At 43.6% G+C, this 22,701-nt stretch overlaps 1 protein-coding gene and 1 long non-coding RNA gene across 2 annotated transcripts; both read left to right on the top strand.

Moving 5' to 3' along the window:
* The first annotated feature begins 164 nt into the window (after positions 1 to 164).
* LOC308327980 (peroxisome proliferator-activated receptor delta-like) lies at positions 165 to 18,095 on the top strand. The gene is made up of 8 exons (XM_080781645.1): positions 165 to 198; positions 750 to 959; positions 5,666 to 5,817; positions 6,094 to 6,232; positions 9,494 to 9,708; positions 12,291 to 12,500; positions 13,279 to 13,522; positions 15,484 to 18,095. The coding sequence occupies exons 2-8, from the start codon at positions 845 to 847 to the stop codon at positions 15,729 to 15,731; spliced, it is 1,323 nt and encodes a 440-aa protein (XP_080637771.1). The 5' UTR covers positions 165 to 198; positions 750 to 844; the 3' UTR covers positions 15,732 to 18,095.
* Positions 18,096 to 18,269: 174 nt separating this feature from the next.
* Positions 18,270 to 22,412, top strand: LOC308323192. Its single transcript, XR_013964807.1, has 2 exons — positions 18,270 to 19,958; positions 20,104 to 22,412. It is a non-coding gene; the product is annotated as an uncharacterized lncRNA (long non-coding RNA).
* Positions 22,413 to 22,701: the final 289 nt, after the last annotated feature.

Raw genomic sequence — 22,701 nt, 5'->3', positions numbered from 1 at the left:
CAGCAGCCCAGGGGGGGGCAGCAGAGGACGACCCCCTGGTAGAAGAAGACCCCCTGCTGGAGAGACAGAGGAGGAGGTCGCGCCACCATGCTCGCAGAGGAGGAGGAGGAGGGGGGGGAGGGGGAGGAGGAGGAGGAGGAGGGGGAGGGTGCCTCGTCAACGGGACCTCCCACATCAAGGAGGTGCACAGGAGAGGAGGTGAGGGGAGGCCTGTCGCCAGCATCACAGTTTAACTAGCCTCGGTCCCAGGATTACTTATCTGTGAAAAGAAAAGCCTGGTCACAACTTAAGGCAGAGAAGCTATCGGCGGTTGTATCCTCCGGAATATCCGTATGTATTTCCCCCGGTATTGTTAAGTTTTTTGTCATACTGTATCTGCTCCATGTAACTTTTGTTTAAAACGCCCTGAAATCCACACGATTAATTGATATTGCGATGACGGTTTAATTGTCAAGAAAAAGGTCATTATCGTGACTGACAGCCCCAATTGTAAATTCGATATTCATTTTTGTTTCGTTTTTTATGCCAGATTTAGCTACTAAGTCTGTGAACTATTAGCCTAGCCGCTTAGCCGGCTCTGCTCTGCCAAAAGTGGAGTCTTGGCAGCCATGGGTTGAGGTCATTTGAGAACGGCCAGGTGTGCTGTCATGCTCATTTGAACATGGCTGGAGAGCCTATTTCAACCAATCGGAATGCTTGGTCAGAACTACCTTTTTGTATTGTATAGCAATGTGATAACTGTGATCCAGGCTCGGGCGAGGGAACGCTGAAGGCGGAGCTGTATCGGGAGGAGTCGGAGGGAGAAGGGGAGGAGCCAAATGAGAAGGACGAGGCCTCGTGGGAAATGGAGGAGGCGGAGCCAGAGGAGGAGAGGGCGGAGCCGCCAGAGGAAAAGGGGAGGAAGTGCCAGAATACGTGTACCACCACTGGGAGCCCCGCCCCCTCTAGCAGCTGTACAGGTGAGTCCCTAATAGGCCGCCCCTAATAGGCCGCCCCTAATAGGCCGCCCCTAATAGGCCGCCCCTAATTGGCCGCCCCTAATTGGCTGCCCCTAATAGGCCGCCCCTAATAGAGCGTCGCAGGCCCGCCCCCTTTCAGAACGACGAGTGGCCCAGGAAATTATTCTCCATTCGTTTTCTCCATAGGCTTTTCAAAAAGTATTTATATAAAGACGGTTACGCCGCGGACAAAGCCAACTCGGATCGTGACAAATCATGACAACAAACACAATATTTTGTGCCGATCAAATCATTTGAAAGAAGAAAATAAAGGCAGTATACAAACACTATTTGTTTGTTTTTTCTTCTTACTAATTATTTGATCGGCCCAAAACATTGTAATTATTGTCATTTACAATTTACAATTTAGGCATTTAGCAGACGCTCTTAATCCAGAGCGATTTACATTAAGCAAGAACAAAAAGCATGGGAATACATCGCATAAAAACATTTATCATGAAACATGCGTAAGCTAAGAAAGTAACAGTGGAATATCTATAATGAAACTATACATATAAGCTATACATCTATACTACTATGATATACATTATGTACTATGACGTGCTATGACTACATACAATGCACTTATGCTGTTTACATAACATGCTATAAGTCTGTATCAAATGCTATCTAAGTCTACAGAATTGCTATCTAAGGGGGTGGGGTAAGTGCTATGGGCCATGATGGAGTCTGAAAAGGTGGGTTTTCAAACTACGGCGGAAGATTGGGAGTGATGCTGCAGTTCTGACTGCAATGGGAAGTGCATTCCACAGTTTTGGAGCCAGAAGGGAGAAGAGTTTGGGACGTGTGGAGCGTTGTCCCGGCGTTTTTAGTGAGGGTACTTCCAGCTTCCCTGCGTTGGCTGATCTGAGTGAGCGGGAGGGTTTGTAGATGATTTGTCACGATCCGAGTTGGCTTTGTCCGCGGCGTAACCGTCTTTAAATAAATACTTTTTGAAAAGCCTATGGAGAAAATGAATGGAGAATCATTTCCTGGGCCACTCCAAGAACTGTCTAAAGAGGACGAGACGCGAAGGCGTATATGTGTGCTTTCCTCCCTGGTATAAAGTTTCTCAGTCCAGGTGAGGTGAATAGTGTTTTGAGCTGTTCAAAGGAACACGGTCTCCTCTGACTTCCTGCTGGCTAATTCATTCCTTCCCAAGGTTGTTGTTATTATTTTATTTTTTATTTCTGTTCCCACGCTTTAAACCCCGACCTGGCTTAGCGTTCTCTTAGCACTGCCTATTCTGTCACCAAGTCACAGACTGTGCTCACATAATCACAAAGAAACCTCGTATCAACATTTCTTTCCATCTTTTTATGCTTTTCTTTTGGGTAAATGAATCCCCTACTCCTTCATACAAAAGTATTAGTAGTAGTAGAGAGAGATAGTGTTTTTATTAAAGTGTCCTACATCATAAGATGCCCAGCCCGCACAGGCTTACAAGACACTCACAAAATTGTACATATATAATAATACATATACACAAATAGACAGTTACTCATGGATACATCGTTCTCCAATGTAACTGCCATGCCTTCTCTATGAATTTTCCAAAAAACAAAAACGTCATTACTGAACAACCAATTTAACATAAAACACCCAGACATCCAAAACAGATCTGGGTTCTTAACCTGAATTTTTTCAAATAAAACGTTTCTTAAATCATGGTATAGTGGACAATAGAAAACAAAATGAAACTCATCCTCTACAATAGCTGTCTATTTTCAATATTTTAAAAATCTATTTAAAAAAAAATTATGATAAGATAAGATAGAATAATACAGATTATTGCAATGGAAACAAAAACACTTTTTTCTTTGTCCCAGAACACTCCATATCTACAGTCTCTGTCGGGAGGAAACCTACTGTACGTCCAAGTGTTCCTTTTTTTAATTATTCTTTGTCCAATGTAGTTATTATTTAGTGTCACGTTATTTTCATTGGTTCAATATTTATTAAAAAAAAACACACAAACAAACGTAAGCACTTACATTTTCACTCAAACTTCAAATGGTGCAAAAACAGCTGCTCTACAAGCTCTCAACGTGTTGCATCCCGACACATTGTGAGTTGTAGATCTGTTTTTTTTGCTACTTTTGTGTGACACAGAAGCATGACAATGTAGGACATTGGTTTACGAAAAAACAATGTAAAAACTTTTTTAATAAACCGACAGCAACAATATTATTGACTACCTACCGGTATATATCATATTGGAATAAGAAAACAAAACAACATACAATGGGCTTTTTTTTTTACACAACGTAGTATCTCAACAAATGGATTGTTCCTTCTGTCTTCATACTGAAGACAAAGCAAAACAGCACAGTCAAACAGCTAGAGGCTACATGTAATCCACGCACGCACGCACGCACGCACGCACGCACGCACGCACGCACGCACGCACGCATACATGCGCACACGCATACATGCGCACACGCGGACACTCACTCACGCACGCACACACACAGAGCCTTAGAGTCTCAGAGTTCAGGGTCTCAACCTCTAGCATTCCTGTCATTCCAGCCACTGTTGGGAGTGCAGCTAGCTAGCCACCCCAAGGCCCTGCCACTCTTAAAACCCTGGGCCTTCATTTAACACCCAGAGCCTTCACAGAACCATAGCACAGGGACCCGATTTAAAATGAACTGTCTGCACTCACTGCTCCCGGATGTAAAGAGAACCATGTTCAAGGGCTGGTGACAGTGGTGAAATGAGAAATATGCATATCCATCATATGTCATCATGGGAAAAATAACAATAGATGCCAACATTGTTCATGTGTGTATTTTTATATCAACAGTGCTGCGTGATGACATACACTTTCTTGTGATTGATTGTTGATTGGTTGATTTCGTTCACCTGTTTGATTCCCATGCACGTTCCTCCAAACACTCCAAACACTTTTTATAGTTTTCTTTTCCAGTTTTTTGAGTGTTGCAGCCACTCCAATGCACAGCAATAGAGCGTCGCAGTCCAGGAAATCCAGTGGCCCAGGAAATGATTCTCCATAGGCTTTTCTTTCTTTTTTTTCACTTAATTTTTATTGAAGGAAGAACAGACACAAACAAAAACTCAACTAACAAGACAATACGGGATAGAAAAATAAAAGAAAAAGGACAACAAATAAAAGAAAAAAGGCTGCATTTTTCATATTACTAGGCTGAGAGAAGAGATTCCACTTTTCCCATTTTTTATAGAATTTATCCTCTTGTAGTCTCAGTATGAATGTTTTTCCATAGAATACAGTTCCTCAATAATGTCCATCCATTGATCTTTCGTTGGTGGGTCCTGTTGGTACCAGCGTCGTGTGATTGCTTTTTTACTTGATGCTAAGAGGATCTTGATTAAATATTTATCATGTGTTAGAAACTCTTCAGGGATATTTCCCAGCAGTAGAAAAGAAACAGACAGAGGTATCTCAAAACACAGAATGGTCTCCAAAGTGGAATGAATATCCTGCCAGTATTCTCCATAGGCTTTTCAAAAAATATTTATTTAAAGACTGTTACGCCGCGGACAAAGCCAACTCGGATCGTGACAAATCATGACAACAAACACAATATTTTGGGTGCGATCAAATAATTAGAAAGAAGAAAATAAAGGCAGGCGACAACACTATTTGTTTTGTTTTTCTGCTTATAAATTATTTGATCGGCCCAAAACATTGTGTTCGTTGTCATGATTTGTCACCATTCCGAGTTGGCTTTGTCCGCGGCATAACCGTCTTTAAATAAATACTTTAAGAAAAGCCTATGGAGAAAATGAATGGAGAATAATTTCCTGGGCCACTCGTCGTTCTGAAAGGGGGCGGGACTGCGACGCTCTATGTGTGTCCCTATGTCTGTTTAGAGTCCATATGTATGGATGTCTGTTTTAGGGTCCATATGTATGTATGCATGTCTGTTTTCCTGTTTTTAGGTCAGCCGTTCATTTAGGATTTTTTTTAAGAGTTTGGGTAGGAACTAGTAGGGAGTGGCCTCGGAAACCCAGATGTTTTTATTTCCAGGGAGAAAGAATAAAGAAAGAGTCTGGGACCGAGTCCACTTAAATTCGGCATAGATACTCTTAAGAGTAGCGCAAACGTCGATCACTGCTGATTCCTGAGTCCACGCACACCCGCACACACACACACACACACACACACACACACACACACACACACACACTCCTCTCTCTCTCTCTGTCGCTCTAATTAATTAGTCTCATGTTGCGCAGCTGCGTCTAGATTCTCCCGGCCGATTCTGCCGGGAGCTGCCTCTATGCCATAATAGGTGGACCCCCAGGGCTAAGTAGGGAGTAACCTCGGAAACCCAGACGTTTTTATTTCCTGGGAGAAAAATAAAGTCTGGGACCGAGACCACTTCAATACGGCATAGAGTAGCGCAAACGTCGATCACTCTCTGCTGATTTCTGACCGTCTGCACCTTTGTTAAATTGAAGCACACACGGACACCCGTACACACACACACACACACACACACACTCTCTGTCGCTCTAATTAATCAGTCTCATGTCACGCAGCTGTGTCTATTCTGCCGGCGGATTCTGCCGGGAGCTGCCTATGCCATAGAAAGCATAGGTGGAACCCCAGGCTTAAAGTAGGGAGTGGAGAGATCTTGAATGTTTTTTTTGTGGTAATGGGTCCATGGTTGTGTTTCCAGAGGCCTCCCAGACCTCGTCTCCCTCCCTGTCGGAGCAGCTGCTCCTGGGTAAGGACGACGGCATGGGGGCCGGCATCAACGTGGAGTGCCGGATCTGCGGAGACAAGGCCTCGGGGTTCCACTACGGCGTCCACGCCTGTGAGGGCTGCAAGGTGAGTAAGTAGCCTTTGGCGAGCCATGAGGCCCATAGGGGCAGGAGCCTATCTCCTGTTTCTGTAGCGTGAGTGTCAAGTCAAACTCTAATTCCACTCCAAAGGACATTAAGGAAACAACTCCAAGATTTACAACTCATTCAACTTTTATTTTCCAACTTTTTCATGCTGTGAACAAACAGTTGGCTTCATTTGTGTGTGGTTCGTGTTTTCCAGGGTGTGTTTGTGCACTGTGAGGACTTGACGGTGTCGTGTGTGGTTGGTGTTTTTTCCCAGGGTTTTTTCCGGAGGACCATCCGGATGAAGCTGGAGTACGAGCGCTGTGAGCGCAGCTGCAAGATCCAGAAGAAGAGCCGGAACAAGTGCCAGTACTGCCGCTTCCAGAAGTGCCTGCAGCTGGGCATGTCCCACGATGGTGAGCCACACACACACACACACACACACACACACACACTCCCACTTCCACTCTGTCTGTGTCTCATGGTGTCCCTCGATGGTGAGCCACACACACTCCCCCTTCCACTCTGTCTGTGTCTCATGGTGTCCCACGATGGTGAGCCACACACACACACACACACACACTCCCCCTTCCACTCTGTCTGTCCCACGATGGTGAGCCACACACACTCCCCCTTCCACTCTGTCTGTCCCTCGATGGTGAGCCACACACACTCCCACTTCCACTCTGTCTGTGTCTCATGGTGTCCCTCAATGGTGAGCCACACACACACACACACACACACTCCCACTTCCACTCTGTCTGTGTCTCATGGTGTCCCTCAATGGTGAGCCACACACACACACACACACACACACACACACACACACACACACACACACACACTCCCCCTTCCACTCTGTCTGTGTCTCATGGTGAGCCACACACACTCCCACTTCCACTCTGTCTGTGTCTCATGGTGTCCCTCAATGGTGAGCCACACACACTCCCCCTTCCACTCTGTCTGTGTCTCATGGTGTCCCTCAATGGTGAGCCACACACACTCCCCCTTCCACTCTGTCTATGTCTCATTTTGTCCCTCGATGGTGAGCCACACACACTCCCACTTCCACCTCTGTCTGTGTCTCATGGTGTCCCTCAATGGTGAGCCACACACACTCCCCCTTCCACTCTGTCTGTGTCTCATGGTGTCCCACGATGGTGAGCCACACACACTCCCACTTCCACTCTGTCTGTGTCTCATGGTGTCCCTCGATGGTGAGCCACACACACTCCCACTTCCACTCTGTCTGTGTCTCATGGTGTCCCTCGATGGTGAGCCACACACACTCCCCCTTCCACTCTGTCTGTGTCTCATGGTGTCCCTCAATGGTGAGCCACACACACTCCCACTTCCACTCTGTCTGGTTTTTAAATAAATACTTTTTTATAATAAAATAACTTGAAACCTCCCCGTTTGAGAACCTCTGGAGTACAGCACAGAGTAAAGTGGCACATACAGTACACTAGTAAGGTACGAGTACCTGGACACAGTATACACAGTATACAGAGTACAGTACAGTAACTATACATGTATAGTTGCACCACTCGGTTCACTTGGATGTGATTTTTTTTCATTGTTTCCTGAAATGTAACTGTTTCAGACAGACTGCTTGATTGATTGAAGTATTTATTAACCCATTCTGACCTGAGATCAGATTCATACGAGGTTTCCACTGGACACACACTGGTCTGATTAACCCATTCTGACCTGAGATCTGATTCATACGAGGTTTCCACTGGCGGACACACTGGTCTGATAAACTCATTCTGACCTGAGATCAGATTAAAAAAAAATGTCAGTCGTTCTTCGTTTTTCAAAAAATAGCAGACCTACAAGCTCGTAGCGCGCCACTCGGTGGCGCGCTACGAGCTTGTAGATCTGCTATTTTTCAATAGCTAAAGCATAACATGATGCTAACACCAAACTGGGTTCCCGTTCAGAATGGGTTAACCAATCGGAGAATTACAGTACATTTGAAGCACAGCTCGATACAAAGACGAGATCGACAACAACGGAAGGTATGATTCATTCTAACGTGACTAGTGACGGGACCGTGACGGCTCCCGTCTAAAACATCATCTTTGATTAGAATTGGACGGCATGAGTTATTCACGTTTTTAAGATTTTCGATCTGATCCGCTAAAACGTCCCAACCTGAAATGACACCGAATGTTTGCCCAACAGACGCTCCACAGCCTGTTGGAGCGATGCGAACGGTTTTGATATAAAAAGAATATCGTCCTTTTATTAACTGTGGACGACACCATAAAGCATTACACTTGTTTTACAAGAGGGTCCACCATGTTCAATTCATCATAACATGTAGACTGTAGAGACGTACAAATATATACTTCTATATAGCCCAAAAAAACAGGAAATCGTCGTAGAGGAGGTAAAAAGGGAAACAAAAAAAAAGATATACAGTGAGGGGGAAAAAGGGGTGTTCAATTAATTAATAATTAATCAATTAATGTAGAGACGTACAAATATACACTTCTATATAGCCAAAAAAACAGGAAATCGTAAAAAGGGAAAAACCCATACAGGGTTAGGGTTAGGGTTAGGCTATACAGTGAGGGGGAAAAAGGGGTGGGTGGAGGAATCATATTTTACGGGGCCAGTTCCGTAGGGGCCCTTTGAGACTCACAGTCACACACACACACACACTACACGGTTTCCACCTGACCGCAGTGACACTTCCTGGTCCCTTCCATGCAGGCACGTACGTGCACACATAGACATCAAAGGGGGCTTGAGCCCCTGCCCTTCTACATGTCTGTTAAACGACTGCCCTTTTTCCAGATCACGGATGCAGCATTTACTACACGGTGAAATAAATGCAAAATGCCCTCCTTTCCTTTCCATGCCAGATATACTGGAAGAACTTTGGAACGCAGCATTTTGCGTTGAACATTTTCATTTGTTTTTCGAAATCCCATGTCGTTACACCGTTGCATCTCCAGTAGATAAAGAGTGCTCCAGGGGTTGCGCCCTCCGAAAATAGCAGATCTACAAGCTCTCAACGTGTTGCAGCAGCGACGCGTTGAGAGCTTGTAGATCTGCTATTTTATTCTTAATAATAATAATAATAATAAAACTTTATTTGTATAGCACCTTTCATGACATTAAATGCAGCTCAAAGTGCTTGACAGAGCAATGGAGAAAAAAAGAAAAGCAAGGCAACGACATTAAAAAACAAGCAGTAATGCAATACAGTGAGGACATGAATAACAAAAAATAAAAGATCAATTAAAAGCAATGTTGTAGAAGTGGGTCTTGAGCTGTGCTTTAAAAATGTCTACAGAGGCTGCCTGTCGAAGGTACAGTGGGAGCTTGTTCCATGCCCACGGCCCGTAGAAGCAAAAAGCTGCTTCCCTGTATTTTTTAGTTGCCATTTTTTTAGGCAAAGCGAGCACGCCAGCAGTGGAAGACCTTAGGGGGGTGGTTTGGGACATATTTAGGCAGGCAGTCATGTAGGTAGGAAGGTGCGAGACCATTGAGAGCTTTATACACAAGTAAAATAATTTTAAAATCAATCCTAAAAACAACCGGAAGCCAGTGCAGTGAAGCCAAAAACTGGAGTAATATGTTGCGGTATGTCAGCCCCTGCCTCTCTAACACACTCTCTGCGCGTCCCGTCCCATCCCTGCCTTCTCTCTCTCTCTCCTCCACAGCCATCCGCTACGGCAGGATGCCCGAGGCGGAGAAGAGGAAGCTGGTGGCGGGCCTGCTGGCGGAGGAGAGCGGCAGCCCGGGCGCCGGCGGCAGTCCCAGCGGCACGGACTTCAAGTCGCTAGCCAAGAGGGTGAACAACGCCTACCTGAAGAACCTCAACATGACCAAAAAGAAGGCCCGGAGCATCCTGACCGGCAAGACCTCCTCCACCGCTGTACGTATACTACTATAAAATACTGTATTCTGCTAAATAATTAATAACCGCCATCAGAGTGAAAATTGCCTAGTCTTACTCTTAACCCATTCAAGCCTGACAAAAAGTTTTCTAAATCACGACAATTTCGGAAAGATTTGAGGCACATTTGAAAGATTTTTCAAAAATAGCAGACCTACAAGTTGTATAGCTTGTAGATCTGCTATTTTTCAACAGATAAATTATAACAATGTATGTAACCACCAAAATTGGTTCCCGATCAAAATGGGTTAATGATCCTATCATGAGGGCTAATGATGCATCTTTTTTTTTTTAACTATTGCTGCAATGTTAATATGAACTTGTTCCATGCCAAACCTCAAGATATCTCGAGGATAGCTATTTGGTATTTGATAGCTATACCGGTATGCCAATCGCGGGATTACGAGATTTGATTAAAGAGCATTAATCCGGTTTAAAGGGCCTTCCGTGCACACGCCCCGCGACTCACCAGACCCGGATTCGGTTTAGCTTTCTTTTTAACGCTTGCGTTGTCGCGTTGTCCCTCTTGAGTAGACCTGTAGAAGACCTGTCGTTGATCCGGATGGGAGCCGCAAGGTTCCCAGTTCGAACCCTGTGGTCTCCCCCAGAGTTAGTGTCAATTAAAGTGTCCTTGGTGTGTGTGTGAATGCAATTTTGTAAAGCACCTTGGATATAAAGGCGCTATATAAATACACCATTTACTACGAGGCAAATATAGAAATGTGATTTTGTATTCATACAGTATGTTCCACAGCCAAAAAAACCACAATTAACGTCAAGTTAAATGTGTAATGGTGACAGCAGGCCTCTATAGCTATCCTTGACATGAGAACGCTTCCATGAGAACCACTTTCTAACCAGACTCCACAAAATGTGCCGTAGGTCACACTGTAACTTAATCATGTTGTGTCTGAGGGAGGAAGCCGGGGAAGTAGCTCGTGTGTCAGTGTACAGTAAACACCAAAGTGTGAAAATGTTAAAAATAGCCCCATAAGGCCCTCACAGGGTCCTTCCGTTCTCCACTGTTGTGTCTTCCAGTGTTTGGAAGTACTCAGATTTGTTTTAGTTAAAGGCCTAGTACGTAATGTTGCCCTGTGTTTGGCATCACAAAACAACAGTGTTTGTTTGTTTGTTTAGTCATAGTCTTTTGAATACAGTTAAATTCAGTTTTTCTAAATGTCATGCGATTTTAGTCGACTAATCGACGCGTTGTGAACTTGTAGATCGACTATTTTCAGCATGCAACCAAGTGTAAAATGACTCGTGTCTTTTACTTATAGTGGATCTCTTGTCCACTAGTCACTTCCTAACATTTTAGTCTAGTTTTTAATTTGTCGACAAAATTGTCACAATATTTAGTCTTATAGTTTTAGTCATCATGGCTTAGTTTTCATTTAGTTTCCATCAGTGAAAAAGGGTAGTCGACGAACCTTCTTTTTTTTGGTTACAATTAATATATTTTTTATTTTCAGATGTGGGTCCACAGCCAGATACAGATACAGACATAGAAACATAGTTTTTATTTCCAGAAAACTGTCATGATTTGGAAGAATCTGGTTTCTCTGTATTTTAGAGTCTTCACTGTTTGTTTGGGTTGACAGGGAGGTTTTTGTGGGGGGGGGGGGAGTCTACCTAAACAAACAGTGAAAACACCAAAATACACAGCATAATCTACAGGCTCACAGACACATCGTGAGCCTGTGGATCAGCTGTGTATTTTGTCGCATTAGTATGCACAACAGTATAAAGCCGGGATTGGTTAATGTATGTTTTGCAATAATAAATCTAAATCTGCAGAGTAAACTGGTAACTACAGTTTTCAAGTATTTAGTAGTGGAGTAAAAAGAATGTATTGCCTCTGAGTTGTAGTAGATGCATAGGAGTATTGGGGAAAAAAAGTAAATTTAAAAGTACCTCCGAATTGAGGTACTTTTAGTACAGCAATGGCCCAATGGGTCAATGCACTTAGTTACATTCCACCACTGCTATATGAACTCGTACAGGATACGGCGCCTCCCAGTGGCCCACGGAGGTGCTGCCCAAACTGCTTAAACTATTCATTAGACCAGTTGGTTTTCAACTTTTTCCATATCGAGGCCCAATATTTACTCAGCATTTGAGCCACAGACCACCATTAACCCATTCTGACCTGAGATCAGATTCTAAAAATGTTTTCTACATCCTGACAGTTTTCTGAAAAAGCTATGTTTCTATGTCAGTCGTTTAAAAAATAGCAGACCTACAAGCTCGTAGCACGCCACTCGGTGGCATGCTATGAGCTTGTAGATCTGCTAAGATCTACAAGATCTTAGCTATGAGCTGTGGCCGAACGGTGTGCGGAGCGGTCTTGATATCGGAAGGTCGCTATAGTTCGTATCCCCGGACCGGCACGTTCAAATTACCACCGCTGAAGTGCCCTTGGACAAGGCATTGAACCCCTACCATGAAATGTTCTATGAGCAGGGCCTGGCTGTAAACAAGTTATTGAGCTTAGTCCAGTTACCCTGGGTAAACATGGTAACTTTCCTTTCTTTTTCCTTTCCTTTCTTGTTGCTCTGCAGCCGTTTGTCATCCACGACATGGACACGCTGTGGCAGGCGGAGAACGGCCTGGTGTGGAACCAGCTGATCAACGGAGGCACGCCGCCCAACAAGGAGATCGGCGTGCACGTGTTCTACCGCTGCCAGTGCACCACGGTGGAGACGGTCCGCGAGCTCACCGAGTTCGCCAAGAGCATCCCGGGCTTCGTCAACCTCTTCCTCAACGACCAGGTCTGTCTGTCTGTCTGTCTGTCTGTCTGTCTGTCTGTCTGTCTGTCTGTCTGTCTGTCGTGTCTGTCGTGTCTGTCGTGTCTGTCGTGTCTGTCGTGTCTGTCTGTCTGTCTGTCTGTCTGTCTGTCTGTCTGTACACAAGTCTAATCTGCTTGTCACGATCCTGACCTTTTACTTTACCTGAATAATTGTTGTTAACGATTTAATTGTCGTCGAACATTGGAGCATATTAATACGATTTACATTTACTGTTTTGCCTTTAAGCCTTCGTAAAACAAAAACTGTACGGGACAGATATGACTAAAACAAAAAAAAAACATTGCATGGATGCACCTGGGACGTATCCTCAGTGATGTATCCCAAGGTCCTCTGGGTTTCACCTGGGACGTATCCTCAGTGATGTATCCCGAGGTCCTCTGGGTTTCACCTGGGACGTATCCTCAGTGATGTATCCCAAGGTCCTCTGGGTTTCGGGTCTCCCAACATCATACCCCTCACTCAGGCGACCCAGCTGGTGTTGATCAAGTCCCGACTTACGTCCCAGTAGCTATACCCTCGATCAGTCCCATTAGGGGAAAAACCAGAGCCACACAATCCGTTCCTCCTGAACTACTCTAGGACTAGGCTCTGTGGGTTAGTCTAAAACTAGACTAACACTAAGACATTCCAGGTGACTAAATTGTGACTAAATGAAAACTAAATGAGACTACGGACTAAAACTAAAATCAAAATGTGCTGCCAAAAACAACACTGTTTCACACTGGGGTGTGTTTTCCAGGTGACCCTGTTGAAGTACGGCGTGCACGAGGCCATCTTCGCCATGCTGCCGTCGCTGATGAACAAGGACGGGCTGCTGGTGGCCAACGGGCGGGGCTTCGTCACGCGCGAGTTCCTGCGCAGCCTGCGGCGGCCCTTCAGCGAGATCATGGAGCCAAAGTTCGAGTTCGCCGTCAAGTTCAACGCCCTGGAGCTGGACGACAGCGACCTGGCGCTGTTTGTGGCCGCCATCATTCTGTGTGGAGGTAAGAGAGGAACGGTTTGTATTAGAGAGCGTCGCACTCAAGCCCCTCCCACTGCAGCTCTCCCAACGCAGGCCCGGCGCCACGGTGCGGGGGGTCAAAGGGGGTACTTGACCCCTCAACCCGACCAGAGAGTGTCAAAGTGGGCTGTGTGTGGACTGTTGTTGGACACGCTGAAGAATGTATTCTCTGAGCACAGACGCAGTTCACTTAATGCGGCCTGCAGGTTAATATCGGAATACTGATACGTTATTGATTTCAGCTGTTACAATTCCAAACATGACCCGCTTTAAATACTTCAGTCTATATTAGTAGCTTAATGACTAGTACTAGTCTTTTTTTTTTATGTCCAATGTATTTACATTTCAGTTCATAATCATAAAGTTAACATAACATATAAATGTATTTTTAAATTAAAAAAGATTACTTTTCAGTATTCCAATTGAAAAATAGGTGAAAATAATTCAGGATTCCAATTAAAAAAATAGCAATAATGCAGGTCTACAAGCTCAAAATGCATCACATTGCGACACGTTTTGAGCTTGTAGATCAGCTATTTTTGACTATATGCATTGTGGCCCTCTGGAGTGAGTTTGAAATATAGTGGCCCTCTCCATCATCAGAGTGTGTAGTTCTTTATAGATCTAGCCTCTTTATTTGTATCTCAAAGTGCACCAGATTGAAGCATTTTCATCGCAAATTAAAATAAAAAATCTGTTGCCCCAACACTAGCATTATAATCTTGCATACCTGCAACCTGAGTCCTAGAACTGGCACTGCCTGCTTGATTTAACAACGCTGATCATTTTGTTGCCCCCCTCAACAATCTCAATTGACCCCTCAGTCATTTCATTCTGCCGCCGGCCCTGCTCCAACGTTGAAGCACTGGGCACCTAGTGGTAAGAGATGGGACTGCAGGCGGACCCGTGGAACGTGCAGCTGGGCTTTAACATTGAGCGCCCGATTGCCCGGGGTTATTTAATCCATTAAATCATAGCGCCCAGCGATTTACAGCAGCAGTTTTACCGACGGACCGGATGAGGATGTATAGCAGCTAAATGCAGCTAGATGTAGCCAAAACACTCTAGTGCCGATCGACAACAATGGGAGGTAAGATTAAATCTAACGCCACTAGCGACGGGACCGCGGTGGGCCGTCTAACACAGGGTCTTTTCTTAGAATTGGACGATTGGATGATTTAGATCAAGAATTATTAACGTTTTTTTGGTCTCGTCGGCTAAACAGGGGGGGGCATTTTCGACGACGTCCCACTGTTGCGCAACATCGAATGTTGCGCAACAGGCGCTCCCAGGCTGTGGAGCGATGTGATCGATCGGTTGTGATATCAATAACCTTCGTCTTTTGGATAAAAACTTCGTCCTGGGCGCTGGGTGTTAAGGCTCATACATAGTCTGGATTTTCGGTGGTGAGGTGACCACCGGACTACAACATGACGTCACTGAGGTGACCACCGAACTACAACATGACGTCACTGAGGTGACCACCGAACTACAACATGACGTCACTGAGGTGACCACCGAACTACAACATGACGTCACTGAGGTGACCACCGAACTACAACATGACGTCACTGAGGTGACCACCGAACTACAACATGACATCACTGAGGTGACCACCGAACTACAACATGACGTCACTGAGGTGACCACCGAACTACAACATGACGTCACTGAGGTGACCACCGAACTACAACGTGATATCACTGAGGTGACCACCGAACTACAACATGACGTCACAAGCCGCGGTGAAGAGCAAACCACCGCCACCACTCCAGCCCTTCTCTCTGTTTTTACTCACCACCACCGCTCAACGTTATTTTGCGGTGGTCGCGATGGTCAGCTCACCACCGAAAATCCAGACTATGAATAGGCCTTTAATAATTGAGAGGACGGTGAACTTGGTCCTGGGTGATCGGGGTGTTAACGCAAAATTCTCCTCTCCAGACCGCCCGGGGCTGATGAACGTGAAGCAGGTGGAGGAGATCCAGGACGGGATCCTCCAGGCTCTGGACCACCACCTGCAGGCCAACCACGCCGACTCCGCCTACCTCTTCCCCAAGCTGCTGCAGAAGATGGCCGACCTGCGGCAGCTGGTCACGGAGAACGCCCAGCTGGTGACCAAGATCAAGAAGACGGAGTCGGAGACCTCGCTGCACCCGCTGCTGCAGGAGATCTACAAGGACATGTACTGACGGTGGTGATGGTGGTGGAGACGATCTGGTGTTTGGAGATCTGATCTGCTGCTCAATGAGGACAACGTGCTGGACTCTCTCCCTCCCGGATAGGAGGAGTCAGGAGGGTGTTCGCCAAACTGTGGTGCGTTGTTTGCACCCCTGGTGGTGCCCCGAACGAACCAACGAACGCCCTCTAGGGGGCGGTGCGTGACATGAAAAGGGTAATAATGGCGGTTTTACAGTGTTATTTTAGCACAAACGGCAAAGATATCCGGTAAAAGCCACTGTTGTAAGGAGATGTATAGAGCAGCTGTGGGAGTGTACAGCAGCTGCATGTCTCTCAGTGCAGTGACATTCTGTGCTTTACCGGTATTTTACCATAATCATATATAAAATAAATCATTTTCGGCCAAATACAACGAGACTTAGCTAGTGTTGGGACAGCTGGAGGATCTATGGGAGATGTCCACGATGACGTGCACTGAGGAGTGGCAAGGAGTGGCAAGCTTGACGCGAGAAACAGCCAGTGCTCAAAAAATGGCCTTTTTTGGAGATCGTAAAAGGACTGCCGGGCTATTAAGGTCTTTTGATATAGTTATATATTTTTTGCGTGCGGTCGTGTTGCGACACCGCTGAAGCAGGCCAAGTCTACCGAACGTGTAGCGTGTTGCTGCCATTCCTAGAGGGAGGGAGGGAGGGGGAGGGGGGGTAGCAGGGGGGAGAAATCCTATCGCATTGTAACGTGAAAAAGTTAGTTTTTCTATATATTTTTTTAAAAAGATATTTCTGGGGCTTTTCATGCCTTTTTCTATAGTTGATGGTCCAACTAGTGAAAGTTGACGGGGAAACGGGGGAGAGAAGGTTGGGGGAGTGACATCCCATCCCTGGGAGTGACATCCCATCCCTGGGAGTGACGTCCCATCACTGCCCTGGCTAAAGGAATCCAAACGCACGGCTCGCCGTCAAGGCGTCGGAGCCTATACGTTACGTTACGCGCCTTAACCAATCGGCTATCGGCTCCCGAACAACATGTTACTTTTATAATAACAGAATGATGTTATTTTGTTAAAACGTGAAAAGGTTTATAACGGAATAGGATTTTTCTTTTTCTCCTCCTGGCATGGCAGCAATACAGTTCGGTAAAGCGTAAAACCTGGCTTTTTTACTCCTCCGATACACGTCGGATCCATCAGACTCCGACAGGGGGAGTGGGTGGGGCTTGGGGTCGGTCGGAAATGACAAAACCTTCACGTTTCCACGGATTAAAAATCAAATTGTGAAGTGATGAGCAAAAAAAAAAGAAAAGGTGCTGTGTGAGTTAATTACAAACCCCAATCTGTTCGACAACAACGGATGCTCCGACTATGACTTCCCATGTTTTCCAGACGGAAACAGAGACTGTTGTTAAAACAGGAATGGATGTTATGTGTGAAACCTGGCTTAGCCAGTCGACCTCTACCGGGAAACTAAACAAACATGCTATTCCAGGTGAATTACGGACTCTTATGGGACAACCTACAAGAACTACAACGCCCACAATCCTCATTGCTTTTTTTTTGGTGTCTCTCTTTCTGTTTAGCGGATGATCAGTGTTTTTTATAATATATACTTTTTTGTTGTAGTCTTATCGCCGAGGTTGGGAGCGTTTTATTTTAATTTTAAAACAAGCAGGTCAAGACCCCATTCTCAAACCATGGATGGACACCAGGGGGCGCTCATGTTACCAAGACTTTGTATCTTCTTTGTTTTACATTGAGAAGTTTGTTACACAGACGGACGAATCGATGGCGTCCACAGAAACACTGTGTTCCCATTGGTCCCCATATAGCAGTGGTTCTCAAACTGTGGCTCGGGTCACAAGGGGGTCCCCAAAATGTTGGTTAAACAAACCAAAAATACAGTACGAGTTAGTGTACACACACAGGGTAGCTGCACATTTCCAAAGTGACAATTACCTTTTGACTCTTTTAATACCTCTAAAATGAAAGGAACACAAAATATAACCATTACTGAGTTAAAAAGTAATCAACCAACTAACTATACTATTAACCAAATTCTAGGCGGGATGTTTTGCGGGGTGTTTTACCCCAACCTGGACGGGACAGTATAATAGCGACATAACATTTTAGAAATGTTTGAATAAAAATATATATATTTTTTTTTTCCAGAAAACTTAAGGTCAGTATTTAGAAGGCGTTTATAAGAATCGGGCCTCAGTCCTAAATGTTTTAAAATAATAGAAACATTAACCAGACAGTGAAATATATTGCCTATGAAAGAGGCAAACACAAATTATTAGTGTTTATCGGGGTGGGGGGAATCTAGTTTGAACTGGGCTACTTGAAAACTGGTTTGAAAAGGTTTCTCAAAATTGCGTTCTGTTTTAAGCAAATTAAAGCTATATTTAAAACTTTAACTGTTGAAAAATAGCAGACCTACAAGCTCGTAGCGCGGCACCGAGTGCCGCGCTACGAGCTTGTAGGTCTGCTAGTTTTCAAAAAATCGTGAAAATGTCACGCAAACTTTCGAATATTCTTTCAGAGCGACCGGTTTTAACTCAAATCTTTTGCTTCTGGGGGTGCCCCTGGAACAACATATTTTCAGATAGGGGGGTCGGAGTGATATAGAAACATAGGTATTTCAGAAAACTGTCAGGATTCAGAAGACATTTTTTTAAATTTCTACGTCAGGCCTAAATGGGGTAAGAGTTGTTTCAAATGGACAGTTATGTGTGTAACCTGTACGTTTATGGGAGGTCCTTAAAATTAAAAAAAAGTTGGAGAACCACTGTTTTATGTACAGTACTTGGATTAAAGTTCTCACTCGCCAGACTGATTTCAGTCTTTATTCTATTTTCTTTTCTTCTTTTTTTTATTTTTCTTACTCTGATTTAAAGAGTATTAGAATGGGTCAAACTAAACTAGCATTAGAATACATATTCTATTCAATAGAATACTATTGCTTGAATTGGTGATATCATGTTCAGACTGAGGCATCTTCCATAATGGTCTGGGATATTTCATGAATGCAAAAGGTTAATTAAAGCCTCAGATCTTGTGATTTTCTTCAACTATAGTTGGCTGTATGTGTGTGTGTGTGTGTGTGTGTGTGTGTGTGTGTGTGTGTGTGTGTGTGTGTGTGTGAACGGAACATTTATAAGTCTACATATTGCTGTATAGGGCTGGGCCATACGACTTCAAATCAATATCACCATTATTTCAAACTTTTGCCTCAATTGTGATTAACGAACGATGATGTTCCAAATAGTGAAAATAGCAAACCTGCAAGCTTGTAGTGAGCTAGTAGATTGGCTATGGGCACTAATAATACAGGGTCAAGTGGTTAATCAGATAAATCGATTTACTCAGACTAACACAGAACCCGTGTCTGGGAAATGTTCAACAGACTTCACTAAATCATAGATTCGGGGAGTTGGCCTATAGCAACAGTTTTCAGTTGTGAGATTTCTACTAGCTTTAAAAAAGCTAAAACAAAAGTTAAAGCCAAAACAAAACAAATGCAGATCTACAAGCTCAAAGGTCAAGTTTACAAAGTATTGAGGGTTCAAGTGGTTAAAAACGTCCAGAAATACATACATAGAAGAGATTGTGTGTAAACAAAGCAACAAAAAACTAATTTGCATCACTGATGATAGTGCTGTCAAACAGTGTTGTGAGAGACCCGGGGACCCCCACTACATATGGTCTCATCAGTTAGTGGGGGTCCCACATAGTCTCATCATATTGCCTCATCTCTCTCTCCGCTAAGGGGTCAAAGACCCCTGGGCCACGCCAGCGCTTTATGTTGTAACATTTTCTGGGCTATTAAGCAAAAAAATGTGAAAAGCTCAAAGGCTCGACTGGCGGTTGCTTTTACCAATTGAACCCTGCCGTACCTATTCTGGTACACTCTCAACAAGATCAGCTATTTTCGGCCGAGGAGATTTGGTGTAGAGGGAAATACTAGAGCCCCTTGTACGAACCTCTCTTCACCATGCAGGGCTTTCCACCTCGGAGGAAAGCCTGGTTCTGTGTGAACCGGTCTGGAGCGGATGATATCGTTACGTCATGTTTGTAGTCTTTGTTTTGTAGTCATCAGGCAGGGAGAATCATCCGGGACTTCCTTTTCCCTCAAACTGGAAGAATAACAATAAAAGCTCTCGTATAGCCTGCAGCTTTTATTGAGAAAAATCGGTTTGAGGAAAAAGATTGATGACTACAAAACAATGACTGCAACATGACGTACGTAGCGATATCATCCTGATGACTACAAAACAATGACTACAACATGACGTAGCGATATCATCCTGATGACTACAAAACAATGACTACAACATGACGTAGCGATATCATCCTGATGACTACAAAACAATGACTACAACATGACGTAGCGATATCATCTGCTCCCGACCGGATCATGAACCCCAAAAGTAATGCTGCCCAGGCTACAGTCGTACAGGGTTGCAACTATCGTTAATTTACGCAGCGATTCATCGATCAATTGCTTTTTTTTTTTTACTAATCGAATAATTGGAGAAGCCTGTTTTTTTGTTCTGTCTGTAAGAAAATATATAGGCTATATCGATGCAATGTTGTATGCCGTTTGTACAATGATGTGCGAAAATAGCCGATCTATAATCTCATAGATGGAACATGTGTTGCCCTTTTTGCTGTTGCATTGATATCTTTTCATTATTATTTAATTAAAATTGATAATGTTTTTATAATCAATTTAATTGATTAGTTTGATTAACTATTGCAACCCCAATCCAATTAAGAGCCCTGAGGGACACCGCTCAACTGAATTTAAAAAGGTGTTTGAGTGTGGCTAAAACATAAGAATCGAATCATACATAATATATCATTTTGGTCTTACACAAATGTAATCGTATATACGGACAGCATCGCGTACATATTGTAGTGGTTCTCAAACTGAGGTCCAGGGACCGTCTCGGTTAACCCATTCTGACCTGGCACCCATTTTGGTGTTAGCATCATGTTATGCTTTAGCTATTGAAAAATAGCAGATCTACAAGCTCATATCGCACCACCGAGTGGCGCGCTACGAGCTTGTAGGTCTGCTATTTTTGAAAAATCGAAGAACGACTGACATTTTTAGAATCTGATCTCAGGTCAGAATGGGTTCATCAGACCAGTGTGTGTCCAGTGGAAACCTGGTATGAATCTGATCTCAGGTCAGAATGGGTTAATTGTAACTCTTGAGAGAGTGTAAAACTGGAACCAAACGGACCCGTACAGGCGTACACACACCCGTACACTCTCTCTCTCTCTCTCTCGGTTTTAGACATGAATCCACATGTCAGCTCTGACGGTGTGCAAAACTGGTTCCACAAACGCTTTCAAATGTGATGGAACTGATCTCCGCTTCCTCCGTGTTTGGATTCGTTTCGTCCAGTTCATATGATTCATATTCATATGATTCATATGTGATATGAGATTCATATTCATATGATCCCAATTAACCCCATTCGCGTATGCCATATACAGTACGTCACATGTCAGCCAATCGGGCGTCTTGACGTTGCATTATGTCCAGCCAATCGCGTTCCGGATAGTGGACGACAGTGGAGTTTTTGTTTTTCCAAGCACTTAAACGCAGTACTATATATATATATATATATATATATATATATACTCTGTCACAAGTAAAAGGCCTGTGTTGAAAATGTTATTTGAGTAAAAGTAGTGGCATGGCATCGAAATATGAATAAATTAATTAATAACGTTTATTTTCTTTCTTTTCTTTTCCTTTTTTTTCTACTAATTTGTCTCGACCTCACAATGCCGAGCTTGTAGATTGGCTATTAATTAACAGGGGCTCAATTGGACCTAATTGGTTAAAGTATGTTATTAAAATAATTATCTAAAAAAAAAATCTAGAAAGTAACTTTTAAGTAAACTTTTTAAAATGATTGTAGTGGAGTAAAAAGTACACTTATTTGCAGAAGCATATACAGTATTGGGAGAGGGTAAAAACTCAAGTACAGTAAAACTACAGTAAAAGTATACCTCCAAAACTGTACTTACAGCACTTAAGTAAATGTAAAGCAGTAAATGTACTCGGGTACGTCTCAAAATGACACCATTTTGTCAAACTATACATATTAATATGTATTACATATTAATAATATGTAGGCCTATAGGTCCTTACAACCTCCCTAATCTCAATATATTTGTACTATTATTAGTATTATTATTATTTTTCTCTTATGTAGATCCCTTTTTTTGGTCTCAAAACCATGGGATTTGTTTAGAGTTGTTGAAATACTGTGAAAAGCTTATATAAAAAAATATATATTATATATACATGAACACAGGGTCTGTTCTGTGTATGATGACGTTTCATTATTGCCTGATTTTATGTTTACTCAACATTTACCTACGTTGTGAATGATTTTGTTCTTATAATATACCAACTCTATCAATACGAACTGTATTATTCTTGTCTTATTGTTGTTAACCAAATGAACCCATCTATGCACACGTCAGCTGATCACTTCATAACACAAGGATGTTCTTTTTTTGTTTTGCTTTCTTTTTTCTTTTCTTTTTTTTAAGTTCATAATTTAAAGTGGAGATTTTTACGGTTATGGATTTTCCGAGGGTCTCAATCAATGTTTAGTAAAAGAAACAAATGATGGAATGAACAAACTTTAAAATAAATCATTATGCTCATCGATTTGAGGTACTCTTTTCTTTAATATTTCAACATGAAATGAAAAATAAGAAAAACTGATGTCATGGGGGGTAGCTAGTAATGGGACGACATCAGTGAAAAATGTGGGTATTATAGTAAAACATATTCCTAAAAATCACACCCGAGTGAACTGAGTGGTGCACTATTCTCCTCCCCCCCCCCCTCCTCTCCTCTCTCTCTCTCTCTCTCTCTCATTAGCAGGCAACAGTGCAGCACTAATACTATCGCTCTGTTTCTGGCACAACAGCGCCCCTACTGGTACTCATAGTCA

The sequence above is a fragment of the Protomyctophum bolini genome (assembly GCF_963924005.1).
Source record: "Protomyctophum bolini genome assembly, chromosome: 2".
NCBI lineage: Eukaryota > Metazoa > Chordata > Actinopteri > Myctophiformes > Myctophidae > Protomyctophum > Protomyctophum bolini.
The sequence above is the reverse complement of the archived record's forward strand: the minus strand, read 5'-3'. Positions and strand labels throughout refer to the sequence as shown.